Source organism: Rhopalosiphum maidis, chromosome 4 (assembly GCF_003676215.2).
Source record: "Rhopalosiphum maidis isolate BTI-1 chromosome 4, ASM367621v3, whole genome shotgun sequence".
NCBI classification, from domain to species: domain Eukaryota; kingdom Metazoa; phylum Arthropoda; class Insecta; order Hemiptera; family Aphididae; genus Rhopalosiphum; species Rhopalosiphum maidis.
In genome coordinates, this window is record NC_040880.1 from 35,659,696 (window position 1) to 35,680,279 (window position 20,584).

At 25.3% G+C, this 20,584-nt stretch overlaps 3 protein-coding genes across 3 annotated transcripts; 2 read left to right on the forward strand and 1 right to left on the reverse strand.

Moving 5' to 3' along the window:
* Positions 1–1,085: 1,085 nt before the first annotated feature.
* On the forward strand, positions 1,086–12,080 carry LOC113550077 (myosin heavy chain, non-muscle-like). Its single transcript, XM_026951694.1, is given in 14 exon segments — positions 1,086–1,134; positions 1,200–1,364; positions 1,446–1,516; positions 1,519–1,583; positions 1,642–1,774; positions 2,580–2,731; positions 2,805–2,948; positions 3,105–3,189; positions 3,583–3,655; positions 6,815–6,989; positions 9,507–9,693; positions 11,132–11,384; positions 11,694–11,761; positions 11,904–12,080. Coding segments are annotated over 14 exon segments (1,797 nt in total).
* Positions 12,081–15,515: 3,435 nt separating this feature from the next.
* LOC113551253 (ER lumen protein-retaining receptor) lies at positions 15,516–18,085 on the reverse strand. The gene is made up of 5 exons (XM_026953387.1): positions 17,502–18,085; positions 16,329–16,518; positions 16,184–16,253; positions 15,873–16,125; positions 15,516–15,813 (listed from the first exon to the last, which is right to left on the reverse strand). Exons 1-5 carry the CDS (start codon positions 17,590–17,592, stop codon positions 15,779–15,781), a joined length of 639 nt encoding a protein of 212 aa, XP_026809188.1. The 5' UTR covers positions 17,593–18,085; the 3' UTR covers positions 15,516–15,778.
* A 208-nt stretch (positions 18,086–18,293) lies between these two features.
* Positions 18,294–20,566, forward strand: LOC113549484 (actin-related protein 10). The gene is made up of 7 exons (XM_026950808.1): positions 18,294–18,691; positions 19,095–19,244; positions 19,323–19,431; positions 19,491–19,743; positions 19,831–20,045; positions 20,113–20,311; positions 20,371–20,566. The coding sequence occupies exons 1-7, from the start codon at positions 18,621–18,623 to the stop codon at positions 20,487–20,489; spliced, it is 1,116 nt and encodes a 371-aa protein (XP_026806609.1). The 5' UTR covers positions 18,294–18,620; the 3' UTR covers positions 20,490–20,566.
* Positions 20,567–20,584: the final 18 nt, after the last annotated feature.

Below are 20,584 nucleotides of genomic sequence, written 5' to 3' on the forward strand. Positions count from 1 at the left end.
TCCTTTTACTAAGTCTTCATACAACAACTATTCTTCTGATAATACAGATTGTCTTTTATCAATTCCAGTAGCTTTTTTCATTTTAAGGTTTTTTAAATATTTAACAAATTATTTTTTTATTACTCTGTATTTCATATTTTTATCATTTACTTCTTCTTGTCCTAATTCTTTTCTGCTGAGTTCTATTTATTTTCCATCTCTTATCTTTTAAAGCAGGCATGCAGAAATAACCAATAGTAAATTCTGATCTCGACTAATAAGTCTTGAAAAACACGTCTTCGTAAAAATAAGTTTTTCTTGTGTTTTTGCTATCTTAATTATTATTATTTTTTTTTCGTAATGAAACATATGCCATATATATGAGACTTCTCCAATCTTATTTATATTAATATCCATAGACACTCCGTATAAATCGTCTTTGTATGATGAAATGAGTATAAAATATACATAATAAGTAGTATACGTATACTGTATATCAGCGTTTCTCGGCAACCCGAGAAAAAAGGTATAAAATATGCTCAATCACTTCGAAACCCCCCTCCCTATCTATCTTAAGTTTAAATTTGTATCATATCGTTGGGAAACCATAATTTTGAAGGAAAAGCTCATTTTGTAAATAGGTGTTTTATTATTTTTGACAACCGCGACCCCTAGCCAAGGCAATCGCGATTCCCAGGTTGAGAAACGCTGTTGTATATGATGAATTCAATGATAAAGAAAACTAAAAATATTTTGAACAAATGACCTTGAATTTGATTTATGTTTTTTGCAGCATAAAGGACCTATTATTGCAGTCACTTTTGAAAAATTCAAATTCTAAAACTTTTTTTGAGAGGATTAAATTATTATTTTTTAGACATCATTTGTAGCAAGTGGGATAATACGTTAGTAGTTTGTTATCAAACACTGTAACCAATTCATAACTTTGTACTTTTACCTAACTCGTATAAACCTAACGGTTGAAAACAATGAAAACACACAACAAAATACATTTTAAGTGTTACCATGGTGCCGTGCCTTTAATATATTAAATCAATAACTTTTTATATATTAATTAAAATAATGATTAAAAGTAATTCCTAAAAATGATCCAGATTAATTTAATTTTTGATTATATCACATCGATATTAACAAGTATTATTTTTCAATTATTATTTTTAAATCATATATTTTATATATTGTTAATGTTTTGATTATAGAACAACCTTTTGACTTTAATCATGAAAAAATGATGTACATTAATGTATTGAGTGAACTTAGATCATTAGAAAAATACCATCAATCGATTTTGGATATCAAAGAACGAATTATTAAAGCAGACATAGTGTACAAATATTTAGGAACTGATAAAGAAAAATCAGACAGTAAAATTAACAATATTATTAAATCAATTTTAACATATATAATGTATTTTATAGTGTTAATTAGTTGAAATTATTGTTTAGATAATTTTATGTATTACAAAGAGCCATTAAACTCTCAATCAGTAAAATCAATGGAACTAAAACTAAAAAAAAAAAAGCTATAATTGAATCAAAACAAAAAATATTAAATATATTAATTACAACACATTTATTTCAGAGGTCTATTGTATTAATATATTAAAATATAGTCAGATTTTTAATTTTTAATTCATTATAGACTGTCGAAGAGAAAAATCAAAGGAGAAATTGAACAAGCTAGACTTATGTTTCTTGAAATTAATAATGCATTAGATACATCATTAAACGTACAAAATAAATTACTTTTACAAAATACCACAAATAAGGCGAAAGTATACTAAAATATTCAATATTTTATACATTAATTAATTTAATCAGATTGCATTACAATAATCTATCCATAAAAGTAACCTCTGGCAGTTAATTTCACAGCGGCGACAATAGGTGTGGCTAATGCGCTAGTGCCGTGTCTTTGAAGCGTCACTTATTTATAATTCCAACAATCCCCTAATTCATTGAATTTTGTTAATATTAACACGGTCAAAGAATTTTTCATCTGTGACTATTCGTCAATAACGAAATCAGACAAAAACTAAATTAATTAACTAATCAAGGGTTGTATCTGACCAAACTGGACAAAATTATATGATGTATGATTAAGTTTATTAATTTTAATCAATTAATCATTTATTGAATAATTCTTCCACATCTAATTATCCATAAATATGTGTAATGGCTTAATTTATTCAATTATATTTAACGGTATAATATTATTATGCCTTCGTTAGTTTAAACACTAAACTAAATTCCTTAATTTATCCAACAAAAAACTTCATATAAATTAATTTTAAAAACTGATTAGGTACAAAATGTTAAATTTTAATTTTATATTCAGTTTGAGAATGCTCAAATTTTGTTTAAATTATAAATTCAATTACCTGATAATATTCACATTCGGACAAATAAAACGGAGTTAATAATAATAAATATATCATATTGTATATTAATAGTAAAACAAAAGTATTGTAAACTACAATAATAAATGAGAAATCTTAGAACATAATAGTTTTTATTTAACTTAATTTTTGTTCAATACTAATTAATTATATATATTTGATTTTAATATTTAAATACCAGATTGCAGAAATATTAGTACAAATTAATTCAATTGAAAGTCAATTAAAAAAACGAGTTTCAGATTTTAAGTTAAGCGTTAATGAACTAGAAACGAGTATAAAAGAAGTTTCAAAGGAAATTTTTTCGGATTTTGAATTTAAAAATAATGAAAAGTATTATAATTAATGTATACATATAAATACTAATACAATATGTAATCATAACCGATTTTAAATATTTCCCTAGAGAATTTATAAAACAAAAATTAAGTAAGGATATAATTAACCCGGAATTTAGTTTTTTCAATAAGTATAAAGAAGTAAGGAAAATGATTGATTCTCTTGAACAAACGAATGTATTGAAACCAATAAACTCGTTTACACATAGTAAGTGAGTCAATTTTCATAATATAATTTTAAATAAACTAATACAAATCAATATTATTTATTTATCAATTAATTTTATTCATAACTAAACAACTAAACTGATACTTTTAATGATTTTATAATTGACAATAAAATATTGACTTGAGGTTTTTTATTTCAGAAGTTTATTGTATGATGTTGATTGGACTGATTTTCTAATAACTCATAATCTTTTGAATGAAACAATTCTTATAAATTTACAACAGGTAATAATTTGTTATTCTTAATTTACAACTGCTTTCAATTTTAAGTATGAAATCAGGAAGATGAACTTTTTATTTTCACTAAAACCTATGAAATATTTAATTATTGTTGGAACATCTAATAATTTTCAAATATTTTTTCGTAATACCATGTCGTGTAGGAAGTAGATACGTAATTTTTATTATAGGTACTAGCACCAAGTATATTATGTTATTTTTTAAACAAATATAATTAACAATATTAATTAATTAATTTTGTCTACAGTTGATTTTTTTGTGTAATTATTCTGCAACATTTTTATAAATATTAATTTTAAAAATATTTTAATTTCTTACATACAACTATTAACATATTTATTTATGTATATTAACCGTATTTATATAAATTTCCTTTAGAACTACAATACAGTGACCTCTTTAAATACGTTAATGAACAATATACATTTTATGGAACAAGAGATTATTGCGAGTAAGATTTCCAAAAATTTATTATACACTGATACTATAATACTATCTGCCTAGTAAATTAAAAATAAAAATAAATAATAAAATTAATTAATTAATTAATTCATATAACACATTGTAATAGGTACTTACTTACCTATTTAACTAACTCTTGTGTAAAGATGCTAGTCGAGCATATATCAAATGTGTCGAAAATCACAAGTAAAGAATGAAAAATTATGTGATAAAAAAAGGTATTCAAAATGTGTATGTTAATTGCGCCAATCGATTACCTATTAAAAATATATATTAATGTGTATAATATTATTGTCTATTGAATAAATGACCAGTGATTTTATAATTTACAGATAAGCCGTGTCAATCGTTTGATAAATAACTAATTTACAAATATGTTTGATAACTTTACATTTTGATAACTATGAATCTGTTTTCACATCTTGAATTCTCGTTTTTTCTAAAAATTTTAGTTAACAAAAATTGACACTCAAGGCATTTTAATTCATTGAAATTCAGCATAGTACATGTTACAAGTACAAATTTTATAGTCAATAAATTATATTTACCACTAAAATATATCTACTTTTCAAAATTTCAGGGGTCCAGTTACGACCTTGACTCCGGTATTAACGAATTATAAATTACATAAAAGGAAAAGATAAATTTTAACTATATTAAGTACCTATACTATTTATATAAGCTAAAATTATAAAAATAAAATTAACTTAGACAATTTTATAATAACATGAGCTAACCATTACTTTTTTAATAGCGCAATTGATATACATTGTACTTATTATAATATACATTGTATACCTTTTTTGTTCCGACACAATAGATGTATATTATACAGGTAGTGTCCCAAATTCGGCGCCGTTGATAAACACCAGTCAATTAAAGGGGGTTATCCATACAATTTTCGGACCCTAGTTATAATTCAATAATGATCACATACTTTAATCTATTCATGGAAAGAAATCCATAAAAAATGCTTATATATTTTAAATTAATTTGAACAAAGACTTCCCATTTTTACTTTTTCCATACTTCACTTTTAAATAAAACTATATAAAAGTAAATGCAGTACTCCTTTCCCCAATGTATGGTGATTCCCAAGCGTGGGCCCACGTGTAAGAATTAATAATAATAGTGATTTTGGATTACAGGTAGGTTAACCCCACTATACAAAGGTCGCCAACAGTGTTCATTTTAAATTTATGGAATCAAAAAACGCTTACAGATAATAATTGCTCATTTACGCATACTGTAACATAATATTGTAAAAACACGCAGAAATAACATTTACCAAAACCATCAGTTGTATAATTTCATTCTAAAATTTTAAAATTTTAAACAAGTTTTTTTCTTTTATTACCTATATTTAACAAATGTTACCATAATAAATCAAAATAATTTATGTTTTAAATACTAATTATACAAATGTTTGGCTAAAATATTTGACGTATAAAAATATATATTAAAACAGTGATTTTAAATTTAATGACTAAATCAATAAATATATTTAATCTTATTATAGTCGTAAAAGTAGCTAGGATTCATATGTAGAACTAGGATAACATGGATGGGTTTATCATTTTTAGTATATTTTAGAGGATACCAAGTTCTCTCACAATTTACAAACTATTATCTATAAGTATAACTATAACAATTATTAGTAATATTTAATTCAATTATTAGTCAATTATATTTGATGTGTATTTGTCATTATTACTCACTATGAATAATAGATAATATAATGATTACCTAAAACCTGTTTTGAACTATTGACGTATTCTTAACTACGTAGGTACTCCTACGTAATTATATTTTATTTGATGCATAGCCGAAAGCTGCTTATACTCGGTAGTCGGTTTGAACTTATTGGTGTTGTAGTTATGCGCTACCTGTCATAATTTATATATATTTGGATAAACAGGTTTCATTTTTTCGTCTTCCAAAATTATATTACCATAACCATTAATCATATAATACTATCGTCCATTTTATAGGATTCTAAAGTATAATTTTTGGAGTGTTTAAGACTTTAAAAGAGTCTAGAATCTAGATAATAATTTTAATAATCAATAAAAGAAAAATGTTAAGAGCAAACACGCGGTTGCAGAAGAGGGATAAACCCTCATACAAATATGCCTCCTTTATTATATTATTAAAAATTTTATAATAAGTATAAGTTTGTCACCTATAATTAATGTTATATAGGTAATCAAGATTTAATCTTAAAATGTAAAATGTTACCAATTTTATAATACAATAAACCATATACATATATTATATAAGGTATTTATGTATATCTACTAAGTATGGTATGATTGATGTATACCTATATTATATAAACATTTTTAAAATAATAGTAAAGAATATTATTACAGTAGAACTGCGATTATCCGAATGCCTATCAACCCGACGTCCAATTAACCAGAAAAGAAAAGATTTTCAGTTAAATATCATAATAAAATTATTTGTTTATTGCTACAATTTTCAAATTATATTATATATATATATTAATAATAAATACATACATACATACAATGTGTTAATACAATTATATAACTTTTGATATATCATCCGGTCATCCAGATATTTGCTTATCCGGACCCCCCTTGATATTAATTGGTCCGTATAATCGAAGTTCTACTGTATTAACAATTTTATTGTGTATGTTAATATTATGATTATTCGTTATTGTCTTCTCTGTGTTTTAAATTATATCGTAAAAGGTAAAAACCACAAATTATTAACTACTATATACCAATTGTTTTTATTTTATATTATAAGAAAAAAGCATTGAATAATTAGATACCTATGTGTACTTATTATTCATGTTTAAATGTTAAATTATAAGGAAAAAACAACAATTTATTATATATTACTCAAAGTTCTAAATTTAAAGACAAAAACCACAAAATACACCATTTGTACGGTGTACCTACTATTTATATTGTAATTTCATGTTGCTCATCGTATATATCAAAGTTATATTAATCGTTAAAACTATAAAATATTAGTAGATAACTAATAGCTAAATGTATTGTTGATGTCTAATTTTCAATTAATAATTAAATGGTTGTAATTAAATATCTTCTATTTTAATTTATTAATTGTTAATTTCGTTTTAAATATTAAAATAAACAAAAACAATTTGTAGATTTAAAAAATGCTACTTATTTTATTAACAATGTTCGATCAAAACGGGATGTAAACACACAAGTTTTAAAAAAGTTAAATAACGAATTGTTTGAATCGAAGAAGAGGAATAAGCTCATGATGAAAAGTTATGAAAACAGTGATGATTTAGAAGTTGAATATATTAAAAATATTCAGTAAGTATATCGATAAAACACTCACTAAATTATTATATAAAGTATGTTGTACAGTATTTTACTCCCATTTATTTTAAATTAAGATATTGAGTTGGCCAAACTGGGAGATACCTTGAAAATCTATATATTTTTAGAGATGATTTACCCAGATTAAATAATGTTAAGTTGACATTATATTAAGACGGACATGTATTTTCTAATACTATATACAATGTGATTCACTAAGTGTGAACTGTTAATCACCCCAGTTTTTTTACTTTAGTAATTAATTTATTCAAATTTTAATTTTTAAAACTTTTAAGTATAGGTGCTTAATGTTTGACCATATTTTCATATTCTGATTTTTATACAATTTAAAAAGTATGCTATTTTCATATACATTTCTTTTTTTTTTTTAATTGATCAATTTTTTTTAATCTTAATGTACCTAAGTTATCTACAACAAAATTGAACGATTTGTTCTGATGTTTTGAAATAAATTATATGCCTTAAAAGGTTGATTTACATTTGAAAATATAGATATGCTCGTTCCGCAACAATACAATCTTTAAATGATACAAGCGATAAGTCCTATAATTTACATATACCTCCACCATAATTTCAAGATTTCATGTACAAGTAAAAAAAGTATACAGTAGAATTTCGGTAATCCGACAGATATCAGACCACACTACTGCCGGGTTAACAAAAACGGCGGATTAATAAAGGTTCACGTAAAAACGCATTTTTACTTTGAAAAATTAAAAAATGAATAACATTATTGTATTTCAACGTTAACTGAATAAAAATAAAATATCTAATAGGTTTATTCAAATTTAATCTGTTAATTTTATCTAACGTTTTATCGTTTACGATAGTAACGAGATCGGTAAATTGAGTCCCAAATGACCCTAACTTGGTAAATTGAGTCCCGGAAAAAATAAGGAATAGGTAATTTGAGTCGCAGGGAAAAACGATTTATATGCATTTTAAATTTAAAAATATGCTTGCAAACTTTATATACAAACCGGATTACTGGACGTATCGTATTATCGAACGGCCGGATTACCGAGACTACGTATACAGGATGATTCTTTTATCATAAAACACTCATTATTTCAAAAAGTATTCATATTTTGAAAATATTTTTTTACATAGTTTCAAGTTGTTAAAAAACAATGTTTTTATAAAAAAATTATATTTTTAAATATTTTTTAAGTTTTTACTTTTTTGAATGACAACATAGTTTTAATTTCATATTCCAAAGTAGAATATTTTCTGAGTATTTTTATACATAAAAATCGAATTTAGGACGAGTAGTTTATGTGTTATACGTATTTAAAGTTTAGACAAGAGAAGACAAGCTCATAAACTACTCGCCTTAAATTCGATTTTTATTTATCAAAATACTCAGAAAATTATTCTGCTTTGGAATATGAAATTAAAGCTCTTTGTTATCATTCAAAAAAAGTAAAAAACTTAAAAAAGTATAATTTTTTAATAAAAACGTTGTTTTTTTAACTACTCGAAACTATGTAAAGAAATATTTTTAAAAACATGAATACTTTTTGAAATAATAAGTGTTTTATGATAATAGAATCACCCTGTATGTAATATTAGTTATTGGACATTTTTTTATGGACCTAGATTGTTCTTTTGTGTACAATGTGTACATGTAGCTATTTTTTGCGCCTCACAGACTAAATTAGCTAGATGACTAAAGTTCAACTATACCTATATAGATATAGGTACCTATTTAACGACACCATTCAGTATAATGCATAGGCGTGCGCAGACCTCTTTTCTAGATTCGATGTTCGCCCCTTAAAGAACTTCAGGGTATGCAGCTACATACCTTGCATACCCCCTACGCACTCCTATGGTATAAAATATATAAAATTGCATTTTGTAACAATAACTCAAATTATAGGTACTTACTACATTTTTATGTATTAAATATTAAATAATAGTAGTAATATTATAATAGTTTTATTTTATTCACACTGACCACGTGATTCAGGACAGAGTATACTTTACTCAGGTGTAGCGACTATTATGAAATTTAAAATTATCATTTTTACAATGTCTACATTTAAATTGATCGAACAATGTGAACAATTCCTAAACTTCTTCCTACAGTCACCGTAACAAGATTTACATATTAAATATTTTAAACGTTATTATTACAAATGTATAAAATTATATATACTACACGTATTAAATAAACATAGTTGTTCATAAAAACGGTAATAAAAGGTTATTTGTTCTAGTATCTATTTGTTCTAAAAAAACATCAATTGTAATTAATAAATAGCATTATAATACTAGATCGCATGACTAAGTACATAGATGATATCAAGTTTTTGTTTAACTATAAATATAAATTATTATAAGACAATAAGTATTATGAGTTGAAAGACTTAACAATAACTCTATATTTAATTTTTTAGTAATGACATTTTTTACAAATATAAAAGAATTTTATTGAATTATCATTTTATCTATCATCTAAATATTCTAAATATTGTACCATTTTAGTAATTTAGAAAATACAATTCACAAGTCTAATATTCAATTGACCGTAACAACTAAAAATATCGAAAAGTTACATGATGATTTAGAATGCTTAGATTCATTATTCCGAGCAACTAAAAAAAAGTACACAGATCAACTGATGAGTGGTTCATATCTAGTAGATTTACGCAACGACAAACAACCAAGTAAGGTAAAATTAAAACCAAATTATAAATTTATGGTTATTTATTCTTATTCTTATTATTTAATTATTATTAAACAAAATTTAATGTAATGATAACCTACAAACATACAATATACTCATATTATTATAAGTACTAATAAGTAATAACAATATGTTATATTTTTATATAGGCATATAGCAGGTATAGATAACAGCTATTTATATTTTTTTTTCACAAACTTAAAATAAAAGTTTAATATAATATGACATTAAATTTTAATTTTATAAAAAAACATTTTAAATTTGTAAAATATAAATAATAATCTATAAAATTCAACCTTAAAATAGCCAACCTAAATAAGTATAAATTGATTTAAAAATGTATAATTTATAAATTACCATATGTTACCGAAATAAGACTTAGCACTTCTATTATGAAAATTTCTTAATAGTTAATATTATATTAAGTACCACGTATTATTTAGCTTTTAACTGGCATGCAGAGAAAATAAATGAGAAGCTACCTAAATGTACTAGGTGTATGTCATGTAAATATTTTAATTATTTCCTAGTGTTACAATAAATAATAATAATCAACAAAACTTTATTAAGATTGTTTTTTTTTTATGTATTTTCCTCATTCCTATCAGGATTTTAATACCATAATGTTTAATCCATAGGTGGAGATCCTGTGAAATATTGAGGGGGACTCAAATATTTGATACCAAACAGACCCGTGGGGCGTTGCCCCACACCCCCCAACAAACTAATTATTACATTAAATCACTCATAAAAATTGTTCTCATTATCATAATAACTTAAATAATTATAAACATAAAAAAAAGAATAATTAATAAAATACTATTACCATTTTTAACTTAATTTATTATTATTATATTACATTTTTTGCTATAAGTATTTAAAATAGCTTCATTACTTAAATATTTAGTCTTATCTTTTCAATATATTATATTGAAAGTTCATTAAATTTTTTTTTGATGTATAGATGTTCTTAACCATATTTTTATTTTCCTCATAGCATAGCAGAAAAGCAAAGTGTATCATTTTATAAAGCTTAGGAAATACTTGAGGTGAATTATTCTTTTGAATATCTTCATATATAATTGTGGATATAAGAATATAAAATAATGATAAAAATTCTACAAACTGTACAAAATTACGGTATTGTTTGTTTAATATTTTTAAGGGGGCTTTAACTTGAATTATTAATTTTTTTGAAGGGGGAGCTAAGCCCCTGTAAGCCCCCCCCCGATCTTCGCCATGGTTTCATCAATAGTCAAGTAAAATATATAGGTAACTAATCTGAGCAAAATTTCTCTTTTTTCTAATATTTCTAATATGTATAATATTATATTATTTTATTATATTTATAATCAGTTTAAAATTTAATATTTATAATAGTTCTTATTCATTCCTTAAATATTTAAAATTAATTAAATTTCAGGTGACGTTATTGTATGAAAAACTAAAAATAAACCAGAACAGACATAACGAGTTATTATCAAAGCAAAAAGATTTCATTGTAGATGAATTTAATAAAAAAAAAACAACTTCTGAAGCAATAATTAAAAAAAAATCTAATGATATTATTGGCTCTCAAAATGTAATTGCATCTTATGAAGATAACCTAAAAACGTACAAAAAATTTATACTACAATTTACAGACATAAATGTATCTATAGAAAATGCTATTAAAGGTAAATAAACTCGAACTAGGTTCCCCTTAAGTTAAAAATAATAGTCAACATTTAGAAACTTCGATATAATACAAGTATTTTAAAAATATTAATTTTTAATTCATTGAATTATTTAAAATACACGATCGAAAGGCATTGAACAGCTATTTGTAAATGTATACCTATCTACTATATATTAAGCATTTATATTCAACATTATATTATAAACATAATTCATTGCAGTAATAAGACGTGTAAAAATATATTATTTTATAATCATATTTTTTGTACGATTTATAAATATATTAACATTTTATATTCAAGATTTAGTTCATCAAAATATTCATGGAAAATTAGAGCAGTTGGAAAATGAAGAAATAGAACTTACAAGTTCTAATGTACGTTATTTTATTATATTCGCCTATTTTTTACAATATTAAATTGTAACTTACAGTTTTTCTTTTCCTTTATACTTATAGCCTATATATTATAAGGTTTAAAATACATTTATGTAATTTAATTTAATACTTTTGGTTTTAGAATATGTATAATAATGAAATCGACGAATTAAATAAAGAAGCCGAACTTATAAAAACTAGTTCAAAACAAAATGAATTAAAAATACAATCTCAAATAGATAATTTGAATGAAAAACTTCAACAAATAACCAGTGCTAATGAAAGCTTAAAAATGGAATTAAATAAAAATAAAATATAATAATATCTTGGATCTCAGATGTATCCGATCAATGATAATGCACAACTACAATTAAATGTTTACTTATTTGATTTTGAATTTTAAATTATAACGCGAGTGTGGGAAAACTGTTCATTTAAACCTATATAGGTCACTGTATTAACCTCGGACCTCAATTAAATCTAACTTCTAGAACAGGGATCAAGAACCTTTTTGTATAAATTTAAAATTACCCATTTTTTCCAAATAATTATAATATGATTTTTAAAGAGCTACACACTGATTAAAATAAAATAAATCATATCAAAGAGCAGGTTCTAGGACTCTATTCTAAAACCTAATATTTCCTATTTACAAATCATTTTAAACATAACATTTAATTTTTTATTATTTTAAGTATAAAAATACATTTTTTTATAAATTTTTTCTAAATTCTAATTTTATACGCTTACAAAAAAATATTGAGACTGTAGAATTTTGATATATGTTGATTGAGAAATAAATACCTTTATGCGAATCAATATATTAATTTGTCAAGCATTTCTATCCAACAATAAATATGTACATGAAAAAAAAAATTAAAAAGAACTGAAAATGTTATCATAAATAAAAAACGATAATACCTATCAACATGTGTTGAAAATTTATAGTAACTACAGTTATTCGTTTTTGGTACATCAAAAAAAAAAAAAAATTGATTTGTAAAAATTCCCGTTTTTCCTTGATTTTTCCCCGATTATAAAAAAAAAGTACTGGGAATTTTCGAAACAAAAGTTAAAATTACATCTAGTTTGATATTCAAAATTGTAGGATTTTATCATCAACTTATCGTGTACTCGTCCATAAATAAAACATTTTTAAACTTATTTAAACATTTTTTTTTATTGTAAAATTAATACATTCATCGCTCTTCTCACAATTTAAAACCTTAGGGCTTAGATGTTAAAATAAAAATGTTATGATTTTTAACTATTAAATAAGATGAAATCTTTTGTGATTTTATTAATTTCGTAATAATTTTAATTTAAAATGCGAAAAATATATATATTTTTAATTTAAAAAAAAATTAAATTTTCCAGTATTTTTTCTAACAAAAAAAATGTTCTTATATCAAGAATAAACTAGTCAAAATGTTCAATTAACTATAAATAATAACTATAACTATAACTTATAAGAGTCAAAATATCTCAAAAGTATGGCTAAAAAATTCTAATTTACCTAAATACTTTGTAAAAATGTTGATGTCTACATGTTTAATCGCTTTTGAATTTCAATAAATAAACAGATTTTATTTTATCAAAAAAAGGTTATTTTTAGTGTAAAAATCCTATGGAAATTTTACTTTTGACCGTTCAAACAATCAACTAGATGATTATATGTAATTTACTATCAGAATCCTCTCTCTCAAGTTGAATATATTTCTACTACAAAAAGTAATCTAAACTATATTATAAATTTAATAAGAAACGAGAAAACTAATAGTTGAAATTTTTTTTTGGGCAACACTATACATTCTACTCGAATGAGACGCCGGTATACCATTGGTGAATCGATTTAAATTATTAGATGTACCGATTTTATTAACATGGTTTTACTATTTTTTTTTTGAGTAATGAGTTTCGTCTCTTTTCGTTTTTAATTTTTTTTTAGCCAGACTACCTATAGGTACTTAAAAACTATTTTTGTATGTTTGAGGTTTCAAATATTATTACATTATTTTATGTAATAATTGTCCTATTTTTAACGATCTCTTATTATCTATCGATACTAATCGTTATTATAGGGATTCAAACACTGAAATACGTTGATTCTGATATTTCTATTTAATCATGGGCTCAACTCGATTTTATTTCTGAAGACAGATTAATTTCAGATTGTAGTCGGTAGTAATTCATTAAAACTGTTGTCGAAGTAGGAAGTATTCAATAATAAATATTATATACCAGAAAGTTTATACCTTGTATGTATTCGAGTGTAAAGGTAATCGGGAACGGCGGGAACTAGATAGGTGATACATAGACATTGTATATTTGTATCGATTTAAATATATAAAAATATAAAAAACGTTACCTATCACTTATTAAATAATTTAGTACCTAGTATACTAATGCTATAATAGAAAAAAAACACTTATAATAACAATATTATCACAATGATAGACCTGCCTATTATAAAATCAATGCTAATATCTAATCTAATAATCCATTTTGGTCGTAAATACTACGTACGTTCACGTTTCTACCGTTGTTTTTATGGAGGTCATTAACCTTAACGGAAACTAGAAAATATTGTATAAAACCGGTTTTTTAATATAATTATGACGCTGTATTACATAGTGTACCTGAACACACTAACAGGACTGTTTCAAAACATATTTTATAAAGTATTTTCGGAAACTAACAACGTCCATTGAAAATGGAATTCCTTTACAAAAAATAATCTAATAGGTAAATAATGCACATTATACCCACACAATGTATGAGTTATTTATACTTATTTTTTTAAGATTAAATAAGTAAACCAATGCTAATTGAATATAGTTTACACAAAATTCTTGATTATAAAAATTTTCCATCTCATGCTTGAAGTACTTGAGTTTTAGAGTGACAACTGCAAATCATAATAAACCACTCTATAGTTTATCATACTTTTACAGTTAAGCAAGTTTTCTACATATATATAAACTTCTAAATATTACATAATTGTAAATAAAGTAATTATAGACGACTGAATATTTTATTATTATAAATTATATGATTGGAACCATAAAAAAAAATATATACAAATAATAACAAATAAATTACCAGTAATGTTATTAATTTTCTATTTTCTTACAAGTGTTACATATCTTCAATTTTGAATCTAATATGTTAAGCTTCACAAATAAATTAAAACCATTAAAATTGTAAATTAGGTAATGTAGAGTAAAAATTCAATAACATGAAATATTATTTTTTAGAAATGCCAAGTTCAATTGCTGCTGAATTAAGTAATAATTATCGAGTATACAGAATATTAAATATTTTCATATTTTTATTTTGAATTGTTAAATTTCTATTGTTTTTATATAAAACATATTTTTAAGTCTGGAAAAATAACATATTTACAAATAAATATTTCAAAATTCATTTTAATAAATTCAGTAACTTACATTAACAAATATTAACAGTTGGGGAATTACATATATTTAATTAAACTTTATGACTTTAATAACATGATAATAATAATTATAAATTTAAAAGGAATTTGTTTAATAAATAAACAAAAATATGATTATACAATAAAAAAATTGTAAACATGCCTCATTTGATTTGCATAAAAATATTAATAATTTAAATAAATAATACAATGTGAATTTCTTTTCTTTTAATATGGATCATTAAAGATATAAATTTACGGTTATAAATATAAGCATATATATATATAAATGTACAATATATACATATACTTGTATAATGAAAATATTGTGCTATAAAAAAGAAAACAGAAAAATTGTTATCATAGTTGATAATATTTTGGTTTATTATCCCGAATAATTTAAGTTTAGAACTAAAATAAAATATATCTCGTATTTATAAGGTATCCAATGACCTACTGTAACATCTTACAAAAAATGTAAGCTATTTATTTATGTACAAAAAAAATTCATATGACATGACATTAATGTGTAAATAGTCTGTTTTATACCGACACTTTGGTCTGAGATGTTCCTTCCATGTTTAGACAGGTAAGGACAGTCGTTTACCTTTTAAAACTGAAAAATAAAATAACAATAAATTGAAATAAATATGAATACATTTTAGTTATATTTACCTTTAGTTATATAGAGATAAAAGAAGTCACAATATAAGATGGTTTGCACAATTCCAGCAATAATTACAATCATATCAAGAAAATCTTCTGTGTAGTAACGATAAATCCAATTCAATATATATAGTGCTCTGTAAGAGCCCAGTGCAAACAAATAGTGAGAAGTAATGGTCTCAGCTTCACCTGTTCTAGATACCATAAATAATTGTGGCATAATTGCAACTGCTTCTAAATAGATACTGTACGTCCACAAAATCTAAAATTAAGAATAACAGTTTGTAATTTGAATATATAGATTATATTTAAAAACTAACCTCCATCACAGTATAGACATGAACAATGACAAATGATAGCACCAATGATGGAATGATTAAGTACAAAATTCTGAAAAAATATGTATATATTTATTATTTAAATTTTAAACATAACATGCATATTTAGTTTAGCTGTATAAGTTACCTAAAGCTATCATGGTTATGGTCGTATGTTGGCTTAAACTTGAAGAACATTAAGTATAATGTTCCATACGACGCTGTTAGAAACACTACTTTCATAAAACTGTTATATACAGACACAAAACTTGTGAATAAATCTAGATATCGTGTTGTATAAACAATTGCAAAGAGTATTTGAGATTTTCCCGAAATACCTGTAAAAAAAAAAATAATACATTAATTTATTAAGTTGTATTTATTTTAACTGAAAATAGATAAATATTGTCTTGTACAAATACAACTAAATAAATAGATAGGTAATTAAATACTGATCACATTTAATGGTTCTGATATCGTGAAATTAAATAGAAAATAATTAAAAAAGAGATTTAATACCTTGCTTAGACCATTTTAAATAATACACATGAATACATGATAATGTACATAAAATGTTTTCCAATCAAATCAGAACATACGGTAGTTTGATAAAATATAAAATGTATCCTTTATGGTAATTAATTTTAAATATATCTAATGTTTGATGTTCTTCTCTATAATAAATAATAGTATTGGTACAATTTATAATTAAAATACATTTATTACAAAATGAAATATCATAGCATATGATAGATATAGTATGTCTAAAAAACACCTATGTTAAATGAAATAGAAATAAAAAAATAAAGAGACATAGGTAGATAGTTGAATGTCAATAATTAGGTATCAAAAGGTTAGATACACTTGGGTGGAATAACTGATGCAAATATTAAGTTTATGTTTATATATTACACATATATATTGTTTTTTTTTTGTAATAAGACTATCGAAGACAATACTAAAAACTAATTTGTATCATCCCTCGGGTCTTATAGATAGTACAGGTACCATTGATGTTGGTCTTTGGCGACTGCTAACTCGGGCATACACTCAGACCCAAATGCTGCACACCCAGACACGCGCACATCACTGTAGTCAGGAGAGGGCTTTGCATGCATATTTTCTATTACTAGAAATTAATCAACACAAACCGATATGAAAAAATATAGGTACAACGAGATACTTGCACCATTATAGTGCTAAGACCTCAATGTGCTTTATTTCCCCACGGGTTTGCGTTGACAAATTTATAATTGGTCACAGCAGATGGAAAACCAATGCCTGAGCATCGATCAGTAATAATAATATCGTGATATGTTACCGGCGCAAGATCGGGTCTTCCATATCTTGACAAGCAACAGCAGGATGGCCAGCAGATGTGACAAGTCACCGCTAAGTCTGAATATGTTCATTTCGGTTTCTTGTTGACGGCGTTGGGCACCGTCTCGAAAAATTCGAACGGCAACGAACCGTTATTGGTCCACACACGAACAAGAAGGTACGTGTGTTCACTAGCCCTCGTCGTTGGTGGGACAGGGCCGAACGGTCTCGGGCGCTGTCTAGGAACAGTCGGCTATTTCTCGGGAAACACGAATTTCGGATGTGTAAAAACGGTCGGTTGCGGAAAGGGGTGGTGAACAAACAAAATGTATTTTGATAAACGAAGACAATAAACGTAACGTGTACGGTGAACCTATTGACAATTGTGGACGAGTATTTCAATAATAATAATAATAATAATAATAGCGGAGGATATATTTTGTACTGAAAATGCTATGCGCGACGAGATAACACGGTCGCGGCTACTGCGGAATGACGTGGCCGGCGTTTTTTTTTTTCCCAGTTAATTGATACTGCAGACGTACAGAGCCCTACAGGCTACGACGTATACCCACTGAACGGCTAACACATATTATAATATCATCATCGTATTACTCTGCGGTACGAGCGACGTCGCGCGCCGACGCACCGCAATAAGTTGCCTGCGTGCCGGCAAACGGTCCACTGCAGCCAGTCACGCGGTGCAATTTTTGAGTAAATCTCACGTACGGACCACACTGTGCCTCGATGTTAGCAAAACCGAGATAACGTTATCTATAATAGCCGTGCGTGTAACACAAAATACAAATTAAAAATTTAAGATCCCGACGATTTCGTTCTAATCGTTCTGTGCGAGTACACGAAAATGAATTAAATCAACGTGATAACTGAACTTACTAGTTTACTACTCGTAGTGAAGAGCTTGGTGAACTTATGGCTTACAAATTATAATATTAATTTGGTTATCAAGTGCCTAAAAATTATAGATTAATAATATTACCGAAGTCAAAAGACTTGATCAGATTTCCCATGCGATACAACTATACCGAATAAACCAAATTAGTATTATTGCCTTTTAGTCTTGCTATTCAAATACAATATTGTCGTATTCGTTAAAACGATGAAAATCGATTCGGACTTTTTACCCGAAAAACAATGTATAGTTATCGATATTGGAACTAAGTACACAAAGTGAGTGTGAATTTTTTTATAATTTCAATCAAAGTTTAAAATTTAGATGATGTATATATTATTCTCGCATAATTACTTAACTCATATTATTATAACTGAAATATCACAACATATATTTATATCTCACTCCTTTTAACTATTTACAAAACCAACCTAATATTTGCACCTACAATTTGTAAGAAATTATTTGTGTATTGGGTTAATCAAAATGTTTTAATTCGGGTTTCAGTTGATTTTGGTGATATGGAAAAAAAAATTCAGATCATATGTATTTCAGTTGTTTGACTTTTTAAGAATATTATGGGTTTCAGGTTAATTCTGATATATATCCCCGCCTATTTGTTGTATTCATATTTCACATAGTCTAATCAAGTACAAATGCATGAATTTTGACATTTTTCAGATTTGGATTTGCTACTGAACATTCACCTAGATGTATCATACCTACTTGTTGTGAAATAGATGGTATACCCATTCCTGATATATATAAATGTAAAGATGTACAAACACTTACTTTAGCTTTAACAAATTTCATACATATGTTATTTTACAAGTAAAGTATTTTAACATTTTTTAATGATATGAACCTATTATAAACTAGAAAAACAACAAAATTGTTTTTATTTGCTAGATATGCACTTGTGGCACCTAAGGATAAAAAAGTAATAATTGTTGAATCATTGTTATCACCAACAACGTTTAAAGAAATTCTTGCTAAAGTGTTGTTCATTACTTATGAAGTAAGGTACTATTATATTTACAACATAATGACATGATAAAATATAATGCTTTAATGCAGGTTGCATCACTATGTTTTGTTCCATCACATTGTGCTTCTTTATTCACACTTGGAATTTCCACCGGTTTAGTACTTGATGTAGGATACAAGGAAGCTATTCTTATACCAGTATGTGAAGGAGTACCCGTTTTACGACTATGGCAAGCAATGGCATTGGCAGGGCAAGAGGTAGAAAACCAAATCAAAACTCGTATTGATATGGGTCAATTATCTCCTGATGAATCGATCGACAGTATTGCTGAAGATATTAAAGGTGGCAGATAAATATATTTTTTTATTAATTTTATAATATTTAATTTTGTATTAATCAATTAATTTAATTGGTATAATTTGTTCTCAGCCAGAACATGTTTTGTGACTACATTAAAACGCAGCAAAATACTAGCTACAGGTCAAAATGTTGAACCAAAAACTACTGATGTTGAATATCATATAAATGGAGAAAGATCCATAACAATATCAGGAGATGTCAGAGAAACAGTCCATGATGTGTTATTCGAAGAAAATATTGATGAAATGTCTATTACTACCATGATACTTGAAACCATAATTAATGTTTGTCAACTATATTTTGATCTTATAACAAAATGTTCTGAAATAATTTAATTATTTTTAATTGCAGAGTAATGTGGATATGCGATTAAAGCTTGCAGAAAATATTGTTCTTATAGGTGGTACAGTAATGGCTAAAGGTTTTATGTCAAGATTAAAAGAAGAACTCTTAGAAAAGCTTAAGTCTTCCAAATATAACAACTTAAAAATCACAAAATTCAAATTTCATATTGCACCTGCGTATGAAAATTACATTGCGTGGCTTGGAGGTAAATAAATAAACATATTTTAAAGAATTAATCATTAAAATGTGGTTCTTTGTTAATAGGATCAATATTTGGAAGTACAAATAATTTGAACATACTTTCACAGACAAGGGAAAATTATATAAATGAAAATTATGTTCCAGATTGGCCAACAACTTTCACTAGGCAAAAAATTGAATAAATCATAATAACCACACTTTATATATACATATGTATATGTTTTTTTTTATATATATAAATTAACATTTGGTCGATCAAGGAAAATTTGTTCTTAAT